Below are 19,162 nucleotides of genomic sequence, written 5' to 3'. Positions count from 1 at the left end.
CCATGATAATTGCTTATCAAACGTTACACCAAGGTAGGAAAAATTATCAGTATGGGCTATTTTCTGTCCTGATATATGGAAGTTTGGGACCTTCCTATATTTACGGCCAGTAATCAAAATAAAGGACTTGGCTTCATTGTTTTTTAACCCCAGTTTTGACATATAGGATACATAAGTAACTAGTAACTTTTGAAGGGTGAGGCCTGTGCGGGCAATTAGCACTGCGTCATCAGCATACAGGAGAATTGGAGTGCAAACATTATTAACTTTGGGGACGTCTGGTATTGTGTCCAGCAGGGGAGCTTCCACCCCATTGGTGTAAATAGAAAAAAGAAATGTGGCAAGCACACAACCCTGCCGGACACCCCTGTTAATTGGAAACAACCTGGTGCACTCCCCCTCTCTCCCGTATCTGACGCAGGCCTGTGGCTGATGAGTAAAGCTGTCTAATAAAAGATATAATAGCCTCATCTATGCCCATTTCTTCCATTATCCTCCATAGATGTTGATGTGCCACATAGTCAAACGCTGCCGACAAGTCCATAAACGTCAAGGACAATCTTTCAGATTTTACTTGAAAGTACTTTAAGGCATTAGTCCTGAGAGCCCATACCTTTTTTAAAACCATATTGGACTGGGATTAAAACCTTATTGCTGGATGCCCACTCCTCTAGTCTGTATGCTAAATTGCAACCCACCACGTCAAGACCCAGAGACATTTGGCAACATCTGAGAGACTATTTGAATGAAAGGGTCAGTGAGGAGAGTACCCAGTAAACATGGTGGACCACAGACTCAAAGGAGAGTGGGTCATGACGGCACAGGAATGCAGGGGCCTGGAAGGGCAATGCAGATAGTGAGTAACTGCATCAGGTTGGAGTCAACACTGTGAATTTGACTAAGAATTGTACTGTATATTACCCACTATGATAATTGAACGCACTGTCACTTAACATGGTAACTATAGATATGAGCATCAAACTGCTGATGTCATTGGAGAAGGAAGAGAGCACTGTTGTACTGTTAATGTAACATTAAGAGATGTAAAACAATTAATAAAGTAAAACAAAAAAGAAAAGAATGTTAAAAAATACCTCCAGTGGTTTATACATCCAATGGATTAGTTACTATCCCAGCTTTTTTTTTTTATAACACATTTTATTGATGATTTTGACGGTACAACACAGCAAGGTGGCCAATCACACACATCAAGTTGTTGTACATTGCAGAATAGTAGCCATGTTTCAAGATATCAACAAAGGAATGAAAGAAAACGAATAGGAAACCTTGTCACAGGCTATGCACCACTCCCCACCCCGCAGGGGATATCTGGCAATAGCGTTTTGGTGGCATTGTCTACAAGCTCTGGGTATGTCACTGGCCATATGAATGTATTTCCTGCTCAATAGGGAATTCTAGGAGATGTGCAGAAGGCAGGTCTATGCCCCTGTATCCATCCCCATGCATTTGCCCATGGTACAATTCTACCCTCCGATGGTGGAGCGGTCCACTTACAAAGTTGAGCTGTGTCCCGCTTGGCCAGCGTGAGCCCCAGGAACAGGAGGTGCTGTATGCGTTTCCCCCGATCCCATCCGTGCTATGCTAGAGAAATAACTTGGGTTCAAAGGCGAGCCGCCATGACAGGACTTGTTCTAGGCAGGAGGTAACGTTACGCCAAAAGGGCTGGAGTGCCCTGCAGCACCATACTGTATGGAAGAACGTCCCTTCCTCATCGTCGCAACTAAGACAGGTGGGGGACGGTATGACACCCATACACCAGAGGCGGGACCTCATGTAGTACGGTCTATGGCTTATTTAAATTGCATTAAGCAGCTCCATGTTTCAATGGTGGCACCACAGGGCTTGCCAGGGCCTCTGTACAGTCGTCAGTGAGGTCTGCAATGTCCCCCTCCCACGCCACTCGCAGCGTGCTAAGTGTAGTTTGGTTATGTGCGACTAGTGTTTGGTAGATTTGTCTAATCTTGTGGGCACCTAGGTCTCCCATCAGCAGACGCTCTTCAAGTGAGTGTACCTCCAGCAGATCCGTCAGGGACCAGATGTGCAGTGTCAGTGCATGTCTGAGCTGTAAATATCTGTAAAACTGGCTGCAGTGGAGATTATATTCGACTTGTAGCTGTTGAAAAGACTTGAGCACCATCCCTTTCATTATGACCCCTACTGTGGAGAGCCCAATAAGGTCCCATGAGCGGAGCCCTGGCAGTGCGGCGACCTGTCAAAGGTAAGTTCTGTGCCAAAGTGAGGACGCCTGCGTCAGCCGCCCTCCCCATCCCATCCTCCTGATCGTGCGTCGGCTTAATTGAATTACCACTTCACATGCTGGGGGTAGGTGATCAAGATTTGTCTGACTATAAAGGAGGTCTAACAGAGTTTGGGTACCCCTCGCTCGTCTCTCGACTGCAAACGTCGGGTCCGTCTGCACACTATGGCACCATTTATTTATATTGAGTAGGTGGGAGGCAGAGTAATAGGCGTATAAATCAGCCGGGGCGATTCCCCCACAATAGGTGGACTGTGTACATGTCCGGAAAGCGACTCTGCAGCCCCTCTTCCCCATAGGAAATAATTAAGGATTGCATTGACCTGCTGGTACCAAGACTGTGGGATAACGTAAGGGACATTTTGTAGCTGATACAGCATCCATGGTAGGGAGACCATTTTGAAGATTGCCGACCACCCAAATAAGGACAGGGGCAGAGGCGACCTCACCTTCACCTCTCCTTGAAGACGTGGTAGTAGAGGATGGATATTGTGTGACCAGGAGATGATCGGATTGGTTGAAATATATACCCCCAGATATTGGGACCCTCCCGTGGCATAGGTCAGGTGGGTCGCCCATGTGCCCCTGCTTTGGTATCCGCAAACTGAAAATAGTACCGATTTCGCCGGGTTAGTGCAGAGTCCAGAGGTTTGCCTGAATACGTGAAGTATTTGCAGAATTCATGGGCCAGAAAACCCCTGGTCTGTAAGAAAGAATAAGACGTCAGCATATAATGCAATCCTATCGGACGTCTCCGCAGACCATTCAAACCTGCGCACCAAGGGGTCCCCCCTCACCCATGTAGCCAGTGGCTCGATCGCCAGTGTGAATAACAGCGGGGAAAGCGGGCACCCCTGGTTTGTGCCCCGATGGATTACGAATCGATCTGATTGTACCCCAGCCACCCGAAACGAGGCAGAGAGTCTGTGTAAAGGAGGTGAATATATGACAGGATTCTCGGATCAAAGTTGGAAGCTTGTAGGAGAAGGAATAAGTAGTCCCAGCTGAGTGAATCAAATGCTTTATCAATATCGGCTAATAGGAGGGCTGCAGGGCAGCAGAGTTCTGGTGCCTTTGCAAGGGCATTATGAACTCGCCTATTATTATGAAACATTAATCTGTGCGTCATGAAGCCCTCCTGGTTGGGGTGGACGAGCTTGTGGATATATATACAAAGCCAGTCTGCGAGAACCTTACCCATGAGTTTAGATTCAAAATTCAGTAGTGAGATAAGACGATATGAGGAGGGTTCCTTGGGGGAACACCCAGGCTTGAGGAACACCACAATTTCTTTATGCAGTGCTTTTAGTAAGTGTGGGCCTAATTGGGTCATGTGAGATCTTATGAATTCGCTCGGGAATCCATTAGGGCCCAGTGCTCGGCCAGGGCGTAAGCCAGACAGGGCGTTATTGAGTTCTTCTACTGATTCTACTTATTGAGTACTTAGGGTTGTTCACGAATGTGGTCAGGCAACGATTTTGGTATCCTGGGATATAACTTCCCGTTTTGCATATAAACTCAAATAATAGGATGCGAACACCTGAGCTAGTAGTAGTGCATACGTCACGTTTTGCAACATCGGCACCGGGGTGGGTGACTGCGCCACTTGACACAAACGGTGTAGTATCAATTTTTCCCCCACTGATATATTCTGGATTGGGTTGCTTGCCTTGTCGAACCTTGTTTGTGAGCAACTGGTGCTGCTGCTGTTGAGCAAGGTTTCGGCCTCCGTAATGCGGTCTACCGCCTTTCTAAGGTCTTGTCTAAGAAATGAGATCTCAGAGCCAACAGCGCCGATTTTGCATGTCACGGGATTGTGTAATTGCGGGAAGCAGGGCGACATTGTCCGGGACAGGGCCCCCCATCATCGGCACCGCTCGCCCCAACAATGGCTGTGATGTATTGGTCCAGTGTACTCTGCTTCGTAGAGGGGACCGAGGATTTATCTTTTGTCATGGTGGCAAGGAGGAGGAGGAGGGTGTGGCCACGGAGCTGATGGGGAAAGACGTGTGAGCCTAGAGCTCCGTGCCTACCCTGGGAATTATCCTGCTGCGGGACCTGGAAACGAGCCCCTGAGCACCCAAGATAGTGATTATAGGGGCGGTGAGCTTCCGCTGATGGGACGTGGTGCTTCTGCTGCCCGGTGACCTGCTGAGGCGATGTGCGCGATGGAGGATTGACCACGATGGCGCTGATGGCGGCTTGCTGACTTTAGAAACCCTGCCAGAGGAAGGCCTTAGCAGATCACAGAGGACTTGCCGAGTGCAACAAGTGCCACCTAACCGCGATGGCACTGGGAACCCTGCAGCATTGACAGACCGGGAGCACAGCACTAATGAGCCTGGCAGACCCGGATCCGACACGGAGGGGTCTAACGGACCTGCGGTGTACTGGAGGTTGAAGGGACGCGGAGCGAGAGGTGGCCTGCATATGACACGGCGACCCATCGAAGGGCGGGCGGTACCGCGATCCGTCAGTTACCATGCTGGGGCATCTTTGCAGTACATAGATTCACGGGTGGACCGCCATTTTGAGCTCGGACCGCCATCTTGTACGCTCGGTAAGGCGGAGGGCTCTACACTGCGGATCGATCTGACCGGCACGACTGCACACGACCAAAAGAGAGGTGGCCCGCAGAAGGGGCACTGTATAGACTGTGGAGGATATTGTTGAGACCCCTGGAGGGCTGATAACGGCGGTGACGTTGGGGAATTCTATTGGTGAACAGACCCTGGCAAAGGAATACCCCAATAGACCACAGGGACGGATGAGGAGGTGATCAAACAGTGATGTGGGCAGTTGCGTGATTGCGGCGAAGAAGTCGCCGAGAGGCCCTGTGGTGACTACAACCGTAGGAATCCAATTGCAGTGATTAGTGGAGTGGCTGGGACCCTTATACATTGCGCACTGGAGGTATTGTGGCGGAGGATTGCTACAGTGCGGGCCAAGTGTCGACCATAACTAACGAAGACACCAATTACCGAGGTACACCGCTAGCGGTTATGCCGTGGAGAAGGAGATAGCGCAGTGGCGCGCTGGAAGCCTGTGTGATCTTGTAGTGGGTGAAACAGATGTGTGCTAGCCCTGAGACACAGCCACAGCCCCTGCATACGGCTTTTTCCGGGGGAGAGCGGGCTGATTAGGTGTTAGAAATGAGGGGGCTCTGGCTGGCGCAGGCAAGTACCAGCGACAAGCAGGGACCCTTTATCTCTAGTCAGGGCGGAGGATGGCTCCTTAGAATAACCCCTGCTCACCCTCTAGGTGCGTGACGCGAGCCGTCAAGGCTAAACCTCAGGGCGTACACGGTTAAGCACTCGCAATTATACACACAGTAAATACTTTGCATTCGTCACAAACGGACACCAGGCAGGTTGTATACAAAAATAAGGCTTTTATATTTTCAGCAAACTTAGTACAAGACCCAGTAACGGTGAAACGGTGTGGCCACGATCTCTATGATTACGGAAAGTTCTTTTATACGGAAAGTCTTCTTATGCGGGGCAACAAGGTGAACTGTGGGTCTTAGCGCACTTCGCGCTGAGACGGTGACCAGGTGGCACGCGTCAGATGGCAGGGAAAACAGAACGTTGCGGACCCTGGATCCGATGCGAGCTCGCGGTCGAGTTAGTAATTTACAGTACCTTGTTTCTTTTAGTAAAGGCGGGTGCGGGGCGCTCAGCGGCTCTTCAGAAGGGCGAGGCGGCGTTCGGGGCTCCCACGCTTTACAAGGGGGTCTGGTCCTTCAGGCTCACAGCAAGAGCGGGTGTTTCAGGTTGGCAAGTGAGCAGAGCGGGGCAGCCGGGTACGCTTTCCACGTCCGGGCCGTCCGAGGCTTGGCGAGCGAGGTGACGGGTGCAGCCCAGCACGGCGTAGGGAGAGCGGCTCAGATCGAGCGAGGCTCTTCCCAAGGCAGGGGCAGCCAAGCAGTCCGGTCACGGCTCAAGGAGGGGCTGATGGGCACGGGAGTCACGGCTCCGGCGAAGGAAGGAACACCACAGTCCAGCGGTAGGCGAGTGAAGGTCAGGATGAGCCCAATGGTCCTGGGGCTTAGTTCAGGGGGCAAGCTCGCTTCCAGGCCCTTGGAGATCGTTTTTGAAAGCACAAGGTTTCTTGAAATAAAAATGAAGCAAAGTCTTTAGTAAAGGGTTCCTCTTCTCTCCTTTGGCTGCAAGGTCACCACTGCAGGCCAGTCCCCCAGGATAGGGACAGTCTTCCTCCGTACAGCTTTCCTGGCGCCTCCTCCTCAGGCAGAGATTCTTCTTGGTTCAAAGCGGATCTGATTTCTTAGGAGCAGGGCTCCTTTTATAGACCATTTCTTTTGTTCTTCCAGTCCAGGGGGGCCTTGCCTAGTTTAGTCCAGTTCTGGAGCACTTTGTTGATGCGATGCAGGCTTCTTCTTTCAGGGTGCAGGGCAGAGCCATCAGACGCTCCACAGGGGGCGGAGCCAGCATTGTGGTGGCAGAGCACAGCCCTATTCAGAGTCCAGGTGTACTCCTCCCACCCATCTACAGGTCAATCTTTCTATTCACCACCAGGCTACCTAGCCCTGCCCATCTGGGTTTCCCCAGCCCTGTCACTCACATAAGCCAGACAGCAGATACACATCACGCAGAGGCGGGCTGAAATATTTAGGCAAGTAAATACTAACTTTCTAAAAGTAGCATTTACAAACGCAGGATATTGAAATAAACTTTACTGAAAGAAGTATTTTATTATTCTGAGTTCAGGCATACTAAACTTGACTTTCTACCATGCTCACTGAGTCTGTTGGGATTATAGAGTGTAATAATTCCAGCAACCCATTCTGGCCTATGTGAGCAGGTAGCCTTACAATAGTGAAAAACGAAAATGGCTGTAATTCACTATTAGGACATGCCACACACATCAGGGCTTGTCCTACCTTATGCTTACAATGCACCCTGCCCTTGGGCCTACCATAGGGGTGACTAACATGAAGTTATGGGAAGGTTTAGGGACTAGCAAGTGGGTGCACTTGCCCAGTCAGCATGACAGTACCAGACTGCACGCAGGTTCTGCGATGGCAGACCCTAGACACATTTTACCAGGCCGCTTCTGTGGGTGGCACAACCAGTGCTGCGAGCCCACCAGCGGCATTTGTATTTACACGCCCTGGCACTCCTGGTGCACTTTACTGGGGTCTGACAGTAAACGAAATAAGCCAATCATGGAATCCAACCAACATAGCAATTTACAATGGGGAGTGCATATGCACTTTAGCACTGATCAGCAGTGATAAAGTGCCCAGAGTCATAAAACAGCCAACAACAGGTCAGAAAAAATGCAGGAGGAAGGCAAAAAGTTTAGGGATGACCCTGCAAAAAGTGCCAAGTCCAACATTAGGCGAGAGCAGATGACTGGAACCGGACTCCCAGAGTAGGAGGAAGTTTGTGGACGAAACTGGCAGGGTGAGCTGAAAACGACTAGAAGCAGGTGAGAGGTAACCCTGGTTGCCAAAGGGTTAAGGAGAGTTACAAGACCAACAGAGACACGAAGAGAGCCCTCACTGGTAGTGGGCCTAAATCTGCCCAGGGGACTGCTACACGCAGCGTGAGAGATTGTATGAGAGACTACACTGGGGCTAGAACACCCACTGATGCCAGTAATGGGGAAGCCACGAGGGAAGCAAGGGGGACCGCAACCAGACCTGGAGGAAGAAACAGGGGCACAAGAAAAGCAAGAAGTGATGGTGCCACACCCTGAGGGGCTGATGCAGCAGCAGGTGGATCAAACCCTAAAGCCATCACTGATACCAGAGATGCTCTCTACCAGGATATCGCATCTGTGGCACAGGGGCTGGGCCTTCTCCGTGCAGATCATGCTAAACTTGCTGACCGGGTAAAGCAGACGGAAGTCACCTTAGAGACCTTAGAATGCCCCCACAAGGCGCTAGAAGCTCAGGTTGCAGATGTCACGCACCGGTTGCAAACGCTAGAGTGGAGGGCCGAAAATGCCGAAGGACGGAACCGAAGGAATAACGTCCGCGTGGTGAGGCTACCGGAAGGAGTGGAAGGAGCTAATATGGTGGACTACTTGGAGACTTGGCTAAGAACTGTAGTTGCCCCTCAGGGCCTTACCTCCTTCTACACTTTGGAGAGAGCGCATAGAGTGCCCGCTAGGCCGCCGGCGCCTGACAGGCCGCCCAGACCAGTGGTGGCGAGACTATTGCATTATATGGATAGGGACCTCCTGCTGCACAAGGCTTGCTCTTCGGCCCCTACAAAGTGGACAACTGCAACGTGACGCTGTTTCCAGACTACACGTATGATGTACAGCGCTGCCGTGCTTCGTTTTTAGAGGTCAATAAAACACTCCGGGACAAAGGTCTCCAGTACTCCTTGATTTTTTCAGCGCGTCTAAGGGTGGCGGTAGACGCAAAATATATTTTCACGACAGCCCTGAAGAAGCCTGGAACAGGTTGGAATCTTACAGAGCGGGCATTGGCAAAGCAGGGCACAATGTGCATACTGTTGCAGAGGGGCCGCGCCTGCGCCGGTCGCGACACATCCGAAAACACCATACTATTGCTCAAAAACCCTCAGAGATCCAAACAGAGAAGGAGCGGTCGGCTGCATTACTGGCTGTCACGAATATCTCTCTGGAGAAAAAACGGTGTCACCAGTGGCGACAGAATCAGAAAAGGGCACCTTGGAGTAGGACTCTGAGGAGTCAGAAACGGGAAGTACCCGATTGCCTCACATGACACCTGGGACTGCGTATGAGATTACAAATGCCTAATATAGTAGACTCAGGTTATGTGAACGTCTATGGGGGGGGAATGTTTTATCATTAGTCGATTTCCCTCCTTTCTATGAGTGCCTAACGGGTGGCAAATGGAAGGGTAATCAGGGCTGGCTGGATGTTTGACATATGTGGTTCCGCATATTAAGTGGTCCCCAGAGAATGGGGCTTTGTCATTATTGGGGGTACGGCGCAGGATAGAGGGATAGTGTGGGTCGAACCTCTACGGCTCCAGGCCGCCTCCCCTATCTTTATGTATTGGTTAGAATGTTAGTTTGGATGGGTACTAGATTTGTAGAGCCTGTTCTGCTGGGGTGGGGTCGTTGGGGTAATTCACGATTTTGTTCTGGGGTAGTTAGAGCCACTGTTGTTTGTTCGGATATTACAGGCGGTTGTCTGTGAGGATTGGAATTCGGTATGGAGATGTTACTTGATTTGAAATGTATAACCTGGAATGTACGAGGGCTACACACAATGGTTAGACGACATAAGGTGCATGCTTATCTGGTGCGTAGGGGGGTTCATATAGCCTTCCTCCAGGAAACTCATCTTAATCAAGCGGAGGGACTGGCGCTGAAGCGCAGGTGGAGAGGGCAACTTTTTTATACGACATATTCAGCATTTGCAAGAGGTACGCTAGTATGATTTAGAGCGGGAGCCCCATTCCAACCGACAAACCATGTGGTGGATCCGGAGGGGAGGTTTGTGACAATGGTGGGTCGCCTTAATGGCGTAGATGTAACACTGTGTAGTATATATGCCCCTAACGTGGATCAGGCCCCTTTTTAAGTCATCTGTCTGGGAGACTAGGACCCTCCCTGACTGGGCCAGTATTGACTTCAACTCCATAACGGACACCACAATGGATAGATCCCACCCCCCAATGCCCGACGCCCCTATACATAGACTCTCCAAGGTTAGGCGTGAGTGGCAAGAGAGATGGGGGTTGGTGGATACGTGGCGCGAGCATCATTTTAAAGAGCGGGATTATTCCTACTTTTCCGCCCTGCATGAACTGCATGTGCGACTCGACGCGATACTGTGTACCCCTGACATTCATGCTAAAGTGTGCAACAGTGAATACCTCACGAGAACACTTTCTGACCACAGTCCATTACTAGGAACTATACACTGGACCCGGGAGAGACCCGTAGTACCGACTTGGAGGTTACGACCTGAAGCACAGGAGGACCCTGTCTTCCGTGAGGAAGTTAGGATAGGCATCACTCAGTATTTTAACGAGAACGAGGGCACAGCAACAACATTGGCACTAGAGTGGGACGCCTTTAAAGTGGTAACACGGGGTCTATGCATTCCTAAAATGGTAGGGGTACGGAAGACTCTTGTACATGATATCGAGGCAGCAGAGCAATGTTTGCGGACAGCCGAAAAGGAATCGCCCGGAGACTCCGAGCGATTGCGCTGCTTTGACCACAAGTCCTATCTGGCTCGGGTGCACGCGGAGGGGGATAAAGCAGGCACTCTATTGACATGGCTAGCTAACCCGAATCCTTGGGGCTCATTATATTGGGACTGACAACCCCAATGCGAGGGTCGGTATACGCAATTAATTGGTTGTTCCTGGATTACTATACCAAATTATACCAAAGCAAATTTCAGGATGCCGGGAACCTCATAGAGGAGATCTTGTCGGACGTGGCATTACCGAGGCCGGAGGAGGAGCAGGCAGACCTTTTAGGACAGGAGATTACAATAGGAGAAATACAGGGCGCCATCAAGCATATGGCATGCAACAAAACGCCGGGGGCGGAAGGGCTGCCTATAGAGCTTTACTCAGTGTATGTTGATTGTTTAGCGCCACGACTACTGGCAGTGTTCCAGGAGGCACAGAAAACAGGAACATTACCAGCTCCCACTAGGGAGGCTATTATAATTCCCTTGCTTAAACCTGGGATGGACCCCTCGGATAGGGCGGCTTATCGCCCCCTCTCAATGTTAACCACTGACTATAAAATTTTAAGTAGGATCCTTGCGACTCGACTCCTCCCATACATGGTGAAGCTAGTACATTATGATCAAGCGGGATTTATCCCCACCCGGAATACATCCACTAATGTGCGCCGTTTACTTCGCGTCTTGGGGGAGGATCACAGTACTGTACCTTCCGCGACGGTCCTTTCGGTAGATATCGAAAAGGCTTTCGACAGTCTGGAATGGCCATACTTGTTTCAGGTAATGCGAGAGCTGGGTCTGGGGGAGACTGTCATGGGATGGACAGAGATCCTCTATAGATCTGCCACAGCGCGAGTGCAGACAGGAGCGACGGTTTCCTCTTCCTGTTTAATTGGCGGGGCATGCAACAGAGATGTCTGCTTTCCCCCCTGCTATTTGCATTGGCCATTGAACCACTGGCCACACAGGCCAGATCGGGGAGACACTTTATTGGACAAGACTTACGCGGAGACATGCAGTATATATCGCTTTATGCAGATGATTTACTCATGTTCTTGGCCAATACAGAGGAGGCTCTAGATGTGGTGTTATCTCTACTGCGTATATTTGGCTCGGCCTCAGGCCTGCGGGTGAATTGGGCAAAGACCTGCCTATTCCCTGTGGATATATCGATGCCGAGCCCTGCACATGTGAAAGATATTCGGTGGGAACCCCGCTGCCTGCCCTAGCTCAGAACCAACATCTATCACACACAGGAGGATCTGTTGGAAGGTAATATAGGCAGAGCCCTGAGAGGCATCAAGTGTAGTCTCACGTTCTGGAGAACTCTGCCGCTTTCAGTAGCAGGCCGAATAGCACTCCTAAAAATGGTGGCACTCCCCCGGTTGCTATACTATTTTAGGGCGCTGCCGATATGGATACCGAACTCATACTTCAAAATGCTCCGCTCTATGGTAGGAGGGTTCTTGTGGGGAAACGGTAGGCAGCGGGTGGCATTGGATACAATGATGCAACTGCGAGGTGAGGGGGGATGGTCAGTCCCAGACTTTGAGCTATACTACTTGGCAGCTCAACTGCAATGGTTCACCCAAGCAGTGGCTAGGGAATTCCGAGGCCCAGATGGTCCGGAGGGTAGGTGGATTCCACGTCATGTATTGTCCTTCATTATACTTCAACAGCGACTTCATCTTGGGATGTTATCCCATGAGGAGCGGACGCTGAGGTTGTGCTGGAACCAGACCCAGCGCAGAGGCGAGATTGCCTGCCCATATGCTCCGCAGATCCCCTTGGGTATGTGCACTGTACTCCCACATGGGGGGGATTGGACTGCCCTGGCCACATGGGAGGAGCTGGGGGTACAAGTATTGGGAGACCTATATGAAGATGATGTTTTATTGCCTTTCGAGCCCGTGCAGGACAGATGCGGTCTACCCAAAGGAGATTTCTTATTGCACTCAGCCCTAGTGTCAGCAATTCAACGACATTGGGGAGGGGGGTTGTCGGAACCGCAAACATCTATGGCATGCCAGTATGTGGTGATGGCAGCGGGGACCTTCAAAGCTATCACGTGCCTATATAGACGTATGATGAATGAGTGAACGAAACCAATGAGCCAATTGCAGCGGAAATGGGAGATACATCTTGGTAAGGAAATTCCTGAGACAACGTGGACCAAACTAGTCGAGAGAGCGTGGAAGAGCACGCACACTGCTAGGTTCCAATTGGTTCACTTCTATATATTACATAGAGCATATTTAACTCCAGCTAAGATCAATTGGTATTTTAAAGTGGATACAGCTCACTGCCCGCGTTGCAATTTAGAAGGAGCGGAGTTTCACCACATGCTGTGGAGTTGTCCGCAACTGGGAACGTATTGGAGGGAGGTGGTTGACTTGCTCTGTGAGATTACAGAAAGACAGATAGAGCCGGACATGGGTGTGTGCCTATTACACTGGTTACCGCATACAACTAAAACAAAAGTCACGAGTAAGTTCTTGGACTTAGACCTGTTACTGGCTAAAAGGGATCTCACAATGTATTGGAAATCCAAGCAAGGGCCTAACCTTGCACGGTGGAGGGCAGAACTACTTAAATGGGCGACAAGTGAAAGCACAGTTCGGTTTCAACAGGCTAGTAGATCTAATAATGAAAGAGCGCTAGAGACTGCGAGGGCGTGGGAGGCCTTAGTTGCATTATTACATGATCCTGCAGCAGACTCAGATGGGGACACAGAGCTAGAAGTATAGATGGGAACGCCTTGAACTGTTGAATAATAGAGGAGTCAATCAATCAATCAACCAGGAAAGCTTTATTCGAATGTTTAAGCAAAAACAATCATAAAAGCACAATAAAAAGAAAAAAAAAAGTCTTTACACTTGTTCATTAAAAACATTTTGTGAATAAAATAGTATTAAACTTAAGGAGCTTTTGATAAGAATTAATCAAATATTGAGCAATTGTTTCCTATAAAAGAGAGTTTTTTTCAAGAAAATAGTGACACTATAAATTCTGTACTCGATGGTCAAGTAATGGCAAGGCCAATAAGGCAGGTCGGCATTGACGTAATCCAAACTGTTTAAAAATAGGTTTCAAAAATGTGGTCCGTAATACAGAATAATATTTACAGAAAAGAATAACATGAATCGTGGTCTGTAATGAAATCGTGGTTGTTTAAAAAGTTAAAAACATATTTAAGCCATGGTATCCTCATTGCTCCCTCCAATTTCATAATGTCTGAGAGGAAGTCTCTATTCAATTTGGCCTCCTCTTTAAGCCACAATCTGTGCCACAAGAGCACGGGTTCAATCTTGATTAGGTCAGAAATAAATGATAGGCCTAATTCAGCATGACAAACACTTGTGGCACAGCTATTTGGTAAAGATAAAACATATTTTAAAAACAAGTTTTCTACTCTTTGAATTGGTAAAGGGTCAGCAAATCCCCAGACTCTGCAGACTCCGCTCCCATAAGTTGCCACTGAGACACATTTAGCCATGTGGATCTTTAAAAGTTCCACCGGTGGTCTTTTGCCCAGTTTTCTTGAGAAGGCAATTAGAGCAGAAGTGGTGCGTACAAGTGCCAATTTTTTAGCAGAGACTGCTTGTACCCATGTATCATTAGAAGCAAAAAGAAAAATTTGTAGTGACCCCGATTTTTGGGCCTCCAATAAACATATCCTTTTGTTTCTTGATGCCTTTACCACAACGCATCATAAAGGTTTTAGTTGTGGTCACCCTTAGGCCTAGCTGATTCATAAAATGGGAGAAGCTGTTTAAGACTTGTTGAAGGTCAAATTGAGTACGGGACATCAGCACCTCGTCATCCGCGTACAAAAGCTCTGGAATCGGACGGCCCGCTACTGTAGGGAAGTCCTGATTGTCGTTCAGGAGCGCCTTCCCCAACCCGTTTATATACAGATTAAAAAGGAACGGAGCCAAGACACATCCCTGTCTGACTCCGCTCCTGATCAGGAAGGCTTCTGAGCATTCACCCCTTGTGCCATAAAGCACAGAGGCCTTAGCTTCACAATAAAAACATTTAAGAAAGTAAATAATGTTTAAATCGACTCCCATGACTTCTAAAATTGACCACAATTTAGCGTGGACCACACAGTCAAAAGCGACTGTGAGATCCACGAATGCTAAAAACAGGTGCCCATTCCTTGCCCTGGTATATTTCCCCACCAACAGAGAGAGATTTAAACCCTGCTCTACGGTCCCCAGGCCGGGCCGGAATCCATATTGCAAGTCTGACAGGATGGAGTTCTCCTCGGCCCAGTCCTGAAGACGCTCAAGTAGAACTCTACCTGCTACTTTTGTTATGGCAACTAGCAGGGAAATTGGTCTGTAGCATCCTGGATCCTGTCTATTCCCCTTTTTAAAAATTTCCACAATGGTTGAGAGTACCCAAGTAGATAAAAAATTTGTGCAGCAACTTGCATTAAGTACTTGCACCAGCAGGGGCCCCCACATGGGAACGTTTGATTTAAATATATCAATGGGGAGCCCGTCAGGGGCCCGGGTCCTTTCCTCCGTGACTTGCGTGAAGGGCCCTCTCCACCTCCTCTAGGGTGAACGATAACTCCTTCTGTTGCAAAAAACAATTTTCCCCCAGTGTCTCCCGGGCATGCATATCGATCGTAAAGAGCAGGGTATTCGCCACTGTATACTTGGGAGAAATGGTTAATCCACTGTTCCTCCGGGATCGCTATCTCAAGCGACGGGCCGCCATCCCCAGCTCAAAAAGGAGCCCTAACTGCCTTCCAGAATGCCGCACTGTCATTCGTTACTGAGGCCAAATATAGGGCCACCCAAGCCTCCTGCTTCATTTTTGGCTTTCTGTCCCTTAGTGCTTGTTTGTAGACTCCTCTGGCCAACCTGGTGGCAATCAGGTTTCTAGGAGTATTGTTATTGCTATTGCTAATAATATCATTAGTATTATTCCTTATCTCAACTTTTAAATTCCTCTTTGATGGGACTCATTCCTCAAGCTAGGGGCGAGGAGCAGCTGAGTGAGAAGTTACCTGATCACAAAGTCATTCTGGTCGATCTCCCGTCCACAGCAGCTGCCGGATAAGATATCGCTACTGCCCACCACTGCACAGGATTTAAGCGACTTGCCTGAAATAGGGGACATCTGGAAAAAGAAAAAGTTGCACAAATATAAAACTGCCTTGTGGTGCTCAGGAACACTTAGAGCCTCATTTAGAGTTTGGCAGACAAGGTGATATTTGGAATATCCTGCCCGTCAAACCCTCAGTCCGCCCGCTCTATTTTGATTTGGACATACGGTCATATTTCTGATGGTGGTGACACTGCTGACTCTCCCAGTGGAAAACGTATTTCAAGGGTCTGATGGAATGGGGCCCGTTAGAGTAAGGACATCTAAATACTCCCTCTTTAGAGAGTATGGTCTATTTTTTCTGGCTGTCACTGCCAGGAAAAAAACTGGCGGTCTCGAACCAAAAGAATGAAATATTACCCCACATGCTGGGTGACGACTCCCAGACTGTAAGGGTAATTCGTTTTTTGTTTTTCAATAGCAAGCTCCCTCTTTGGGGATAGATGGTGGTCACTATCAATCTTGCTGTGCCTTCAGAGGAACTGCTAAAACGGCAGTTCCTCTGGAGATACAGAGATCACCGCTGGGCCAGCTGTGATTTCTAGATAGGGCAAGTAGTAGCCTGTATGGGTGGCAGACATAACATCCCCTGCCACTGTGCCAGACTGTCGGATGCCCCCCAAACACTAAATCATGCCCTTTCTTATTTGTAACATAATCTTTTCCAAGAATCCCCAGATCACGGCACCTAAAGCAATCCCAGTCCCCTGGTCAGATCCCTTTCTTATTACGTTCAGCCTACCTAAACCTGCTCAGCAGACTAAGGTTAGAGCCCAAACAATCACGACTAGAAGCTGGTCCCAGAAACCTGGCAAACAGTCCAGAGGGACACTATACCCAATGTTGCTGGCAAACTTGAAGAGGACTATCAGCAATGGGAGAAGTGGATTATCCAGTTGTTAGATGTGTGTAGCCCAAGAAAACTATCAATTGTAAAACACATCCCAAAAAGGCTCCATGGTACAATGAACAGCTCATTTTATTTAAAAAAACTATGTAAAAAAACTAGAATGACTTTGGAGAAAGGAGTATGACCCTGCCCTTAAATCTCAATATAAATCTACAATCAGGTCCTATCATAACGAAATGAAGAGTGCACAAGCTAAATACTATGAGGACAAATCTCCCAGTCGCAAACTCCCCAAAGGAATTATTCAGTGTGGTCAAAACTCTGATCAGCCTCCAGGAAAGCAATATTCCCTTTCACTCTTCTAAAGTGACAGACCTATATGATCAATTCCCGAGCAATACGGAATTCGGTTTGGATAAAGGACTTAAGGCTAGAGTATCATTGTCATTTCCAACTAGCTCAATTCCCTAAACTTGAGGAAGAGAATGTTCTCAACCTAATTAAAACAACTAAATCTGGCTCGCCTCTTGACCCGGCACCCCCACATATCCTAGCTAAAGCATTGGATACTATTATGCCATCATCAACTTTAACTAGACACAACTCTGTTCCCCAAACCTTGGAAGCATGCAGTCATCAGACCGTTAAAAAAAAAGCTAACCTCGACCCAACAGTATTCAATAATCTGCATCCTATTTCCCTTCTGCCGTTTCTTGGGAAACTCTTGGAGAAACATGTAAATCACACATTGGCCAATTTTTGGGAGACTCATGACATCCTTCACCCACACTCAGATCGTCTTTTGCGCATCCCACAGCACAGAGGCAGCACTATTGGTGGTTACAGAGGAGCTAAAGGCGCTATTAGATGACAGTGGGTCGGCCGCTATTTTCCTATTCGATCTTAGCGCGGCTTTTCACACCGTGGATCATGCCATCTTAAAAGACAGACTAAGGGAATTAGGAATTCAGGGTGAAGCCATGGACTGGCTTACCTCTTTTTTTAGAGAACAGACCTTTTCAAGTGATGGAAAAGGACTGTTTCTCAGATTGTTTACCAATTACCTGTGGTGCTCCACAGGATTCGTCTCTCAGCCCTATACTATTTAACATTTACGTGCGACAGCTTGCAAACATAGTGCAGAAGTTTGACATTTCAGCGGTGTCTCACGCAGCTGACACCAGTTGGTAGTGTCTTTGACAAATGGCCCTAATTCAAGAAACCATCAGCTTATTCACTGTCTTAAGAAGGTGGCAAAATGGATGTCAAACAGTTGCTTGAAGCTAAACAGTGAAAAGACGGAGCTTATGCTACTGGGAAACCCTGCCATTCACACACCACTGATTCAATGGCCTAATGATATGGGCGACTCACACGTCCCCAAACCTGTCACAAAAATATCTGGCAATTTGACTGGAGGACTCCCTCACAATAGACTGTCAAACCATAGTTCCAATACTGGCTAAAATGCTGGATTTTTTTTTATCAATACACAGCTGTTGGAATATTAGGGGCAACATCAACTACTTCACCCCTCACAAGATGGCTACCGGCTTACTCACAGCACGGAGTCTGCGCTGCTTGCTGAAACAGAAGATCTTGCTGATATAAGAGGTGCTGTATCGCTGATACTATAGACCTCAGTGCACCATTCAATACTGTCCCCCACAGAGAGCTGATAAAAAAGACTTGGAGACTATGGGATCTTTGACAAAGCATTACTCTGGTTTATGTCTTTTCTGGAAGGGCATTCCTTTCAAGTGGTATCGACCCCGTTTTCTTTCTCGAACAGTCACCTGGAGTTTGGGGGTGCCTCATGGATGAACCCTGAACCCCACTCTTTTCAACATTTACGTACTCCATGTTGACAGAGATTGATGAATCCCATGAGTTCTCTCTGATGAATCTTAATTACCTTAAGCCCGATAAATAGGAGGTTAATAGTGGGCAAGCAACCGCAGTTATGGGGCCCACATTGGTGGCTGACGCCGGTAGTGAAAAGATTAGGTGTCTGGATAGATAGTAACTTATTATTCTATCCAGAAATGTAGGCAATGACAGCTTTGGATGCTCAGAAAACATACGAACATTCTTTAGACCTTTTTCCCTTCTATTCCCTTCGGATAATTATCCGCACAGAACTTTTGAATTTTGAATTAATTATGCAGGTTGCTTACTTTCGGACAAAGATTTGCCGTGGCATTACTATAGCGGTAAGAGTCAAAGATTTTGGTGGGTTCATCAAAGGTTAATATTTGGATACAACATTAACTTGGGCAACCTTTTATTTTATTTATCAACTCTGCAGAGTGCCCCGTACTTCAGGGACTTTTCGCTTTAATTGGAGTTAGTCTCTCCATTGTCGCATTACGGAGATTGGATACTTTTATATGAAAGGACACTGATACTTTGAAAAGATTTGATACTGCAATTCATTTTTTTGGTGAGACATATTGGTTGTATTGCGCTGTTAAAATTAAGGATTCGAAAATATGAGTAAATCGTTACATGAACACTTTGTGTTCCCTTACAGGGTCGTTGTTTGATTTTTATCTAAAGAAGTAAATATGTGAGGTCACATGTCTGAAAGGGGACATATTTTTGGGAAGAAGACTTGAATAGCGAGGTAAGCTTTGCCTTGTCGGAAATACTGCAGTTTGGGATTATGGAAAGACGTAATGAACAACCTGTGCCTCATGTCTCTTGAGCCCAAATCTGATAAAGGTTCACGATTATTTAAT

General features: G+C 48.1%; 1 protein-coding gene across 2 annotated transcripts in view; it reads right to left on the bottom strand.

Annotated features, from left to right (window-relative positions):
- LOC146782823 (alpha-2,8-sialyltransferase 8F-like) overlaps positions 1-19,162 on the bottom strand; it is a 188,380-nt gene that overhangs the window by 27,000 nt on the left and 142,218 nt on the right. For both annotated transcript variants that reach the window (XM_085639216.1, XM_085639215.1), the window contains exon 5: positions 15,474-15,586. In XM_085639216.1, the coding sequence (XP_085495342.1) occupies positions 15,474-15,586 (113 nt within the window). The remainder of the gene's footprint in view (positions 1-15,473; positions 15,587-19,162) is intronic.

The sequence above is a fragment of the Triturus cristatus genome, chromosome 12 (genome assembly GCF_964204655.1).
Source record: "Triturus cristatus chromosome 12, aTriCri1.1, whole genome shotgun sequence".
Taxonomy (NCBI): Eukaryota; Metazoa; Chordata; class Amphibia; order Caudata; family Salamandridae; genus Triturus; species Triturus cristatus.
The sequence above is the reverse complement of the archived record's forward strand: the minus strand, read 5'-3'. Positions and strand labels throughout refer to the sequence as shown.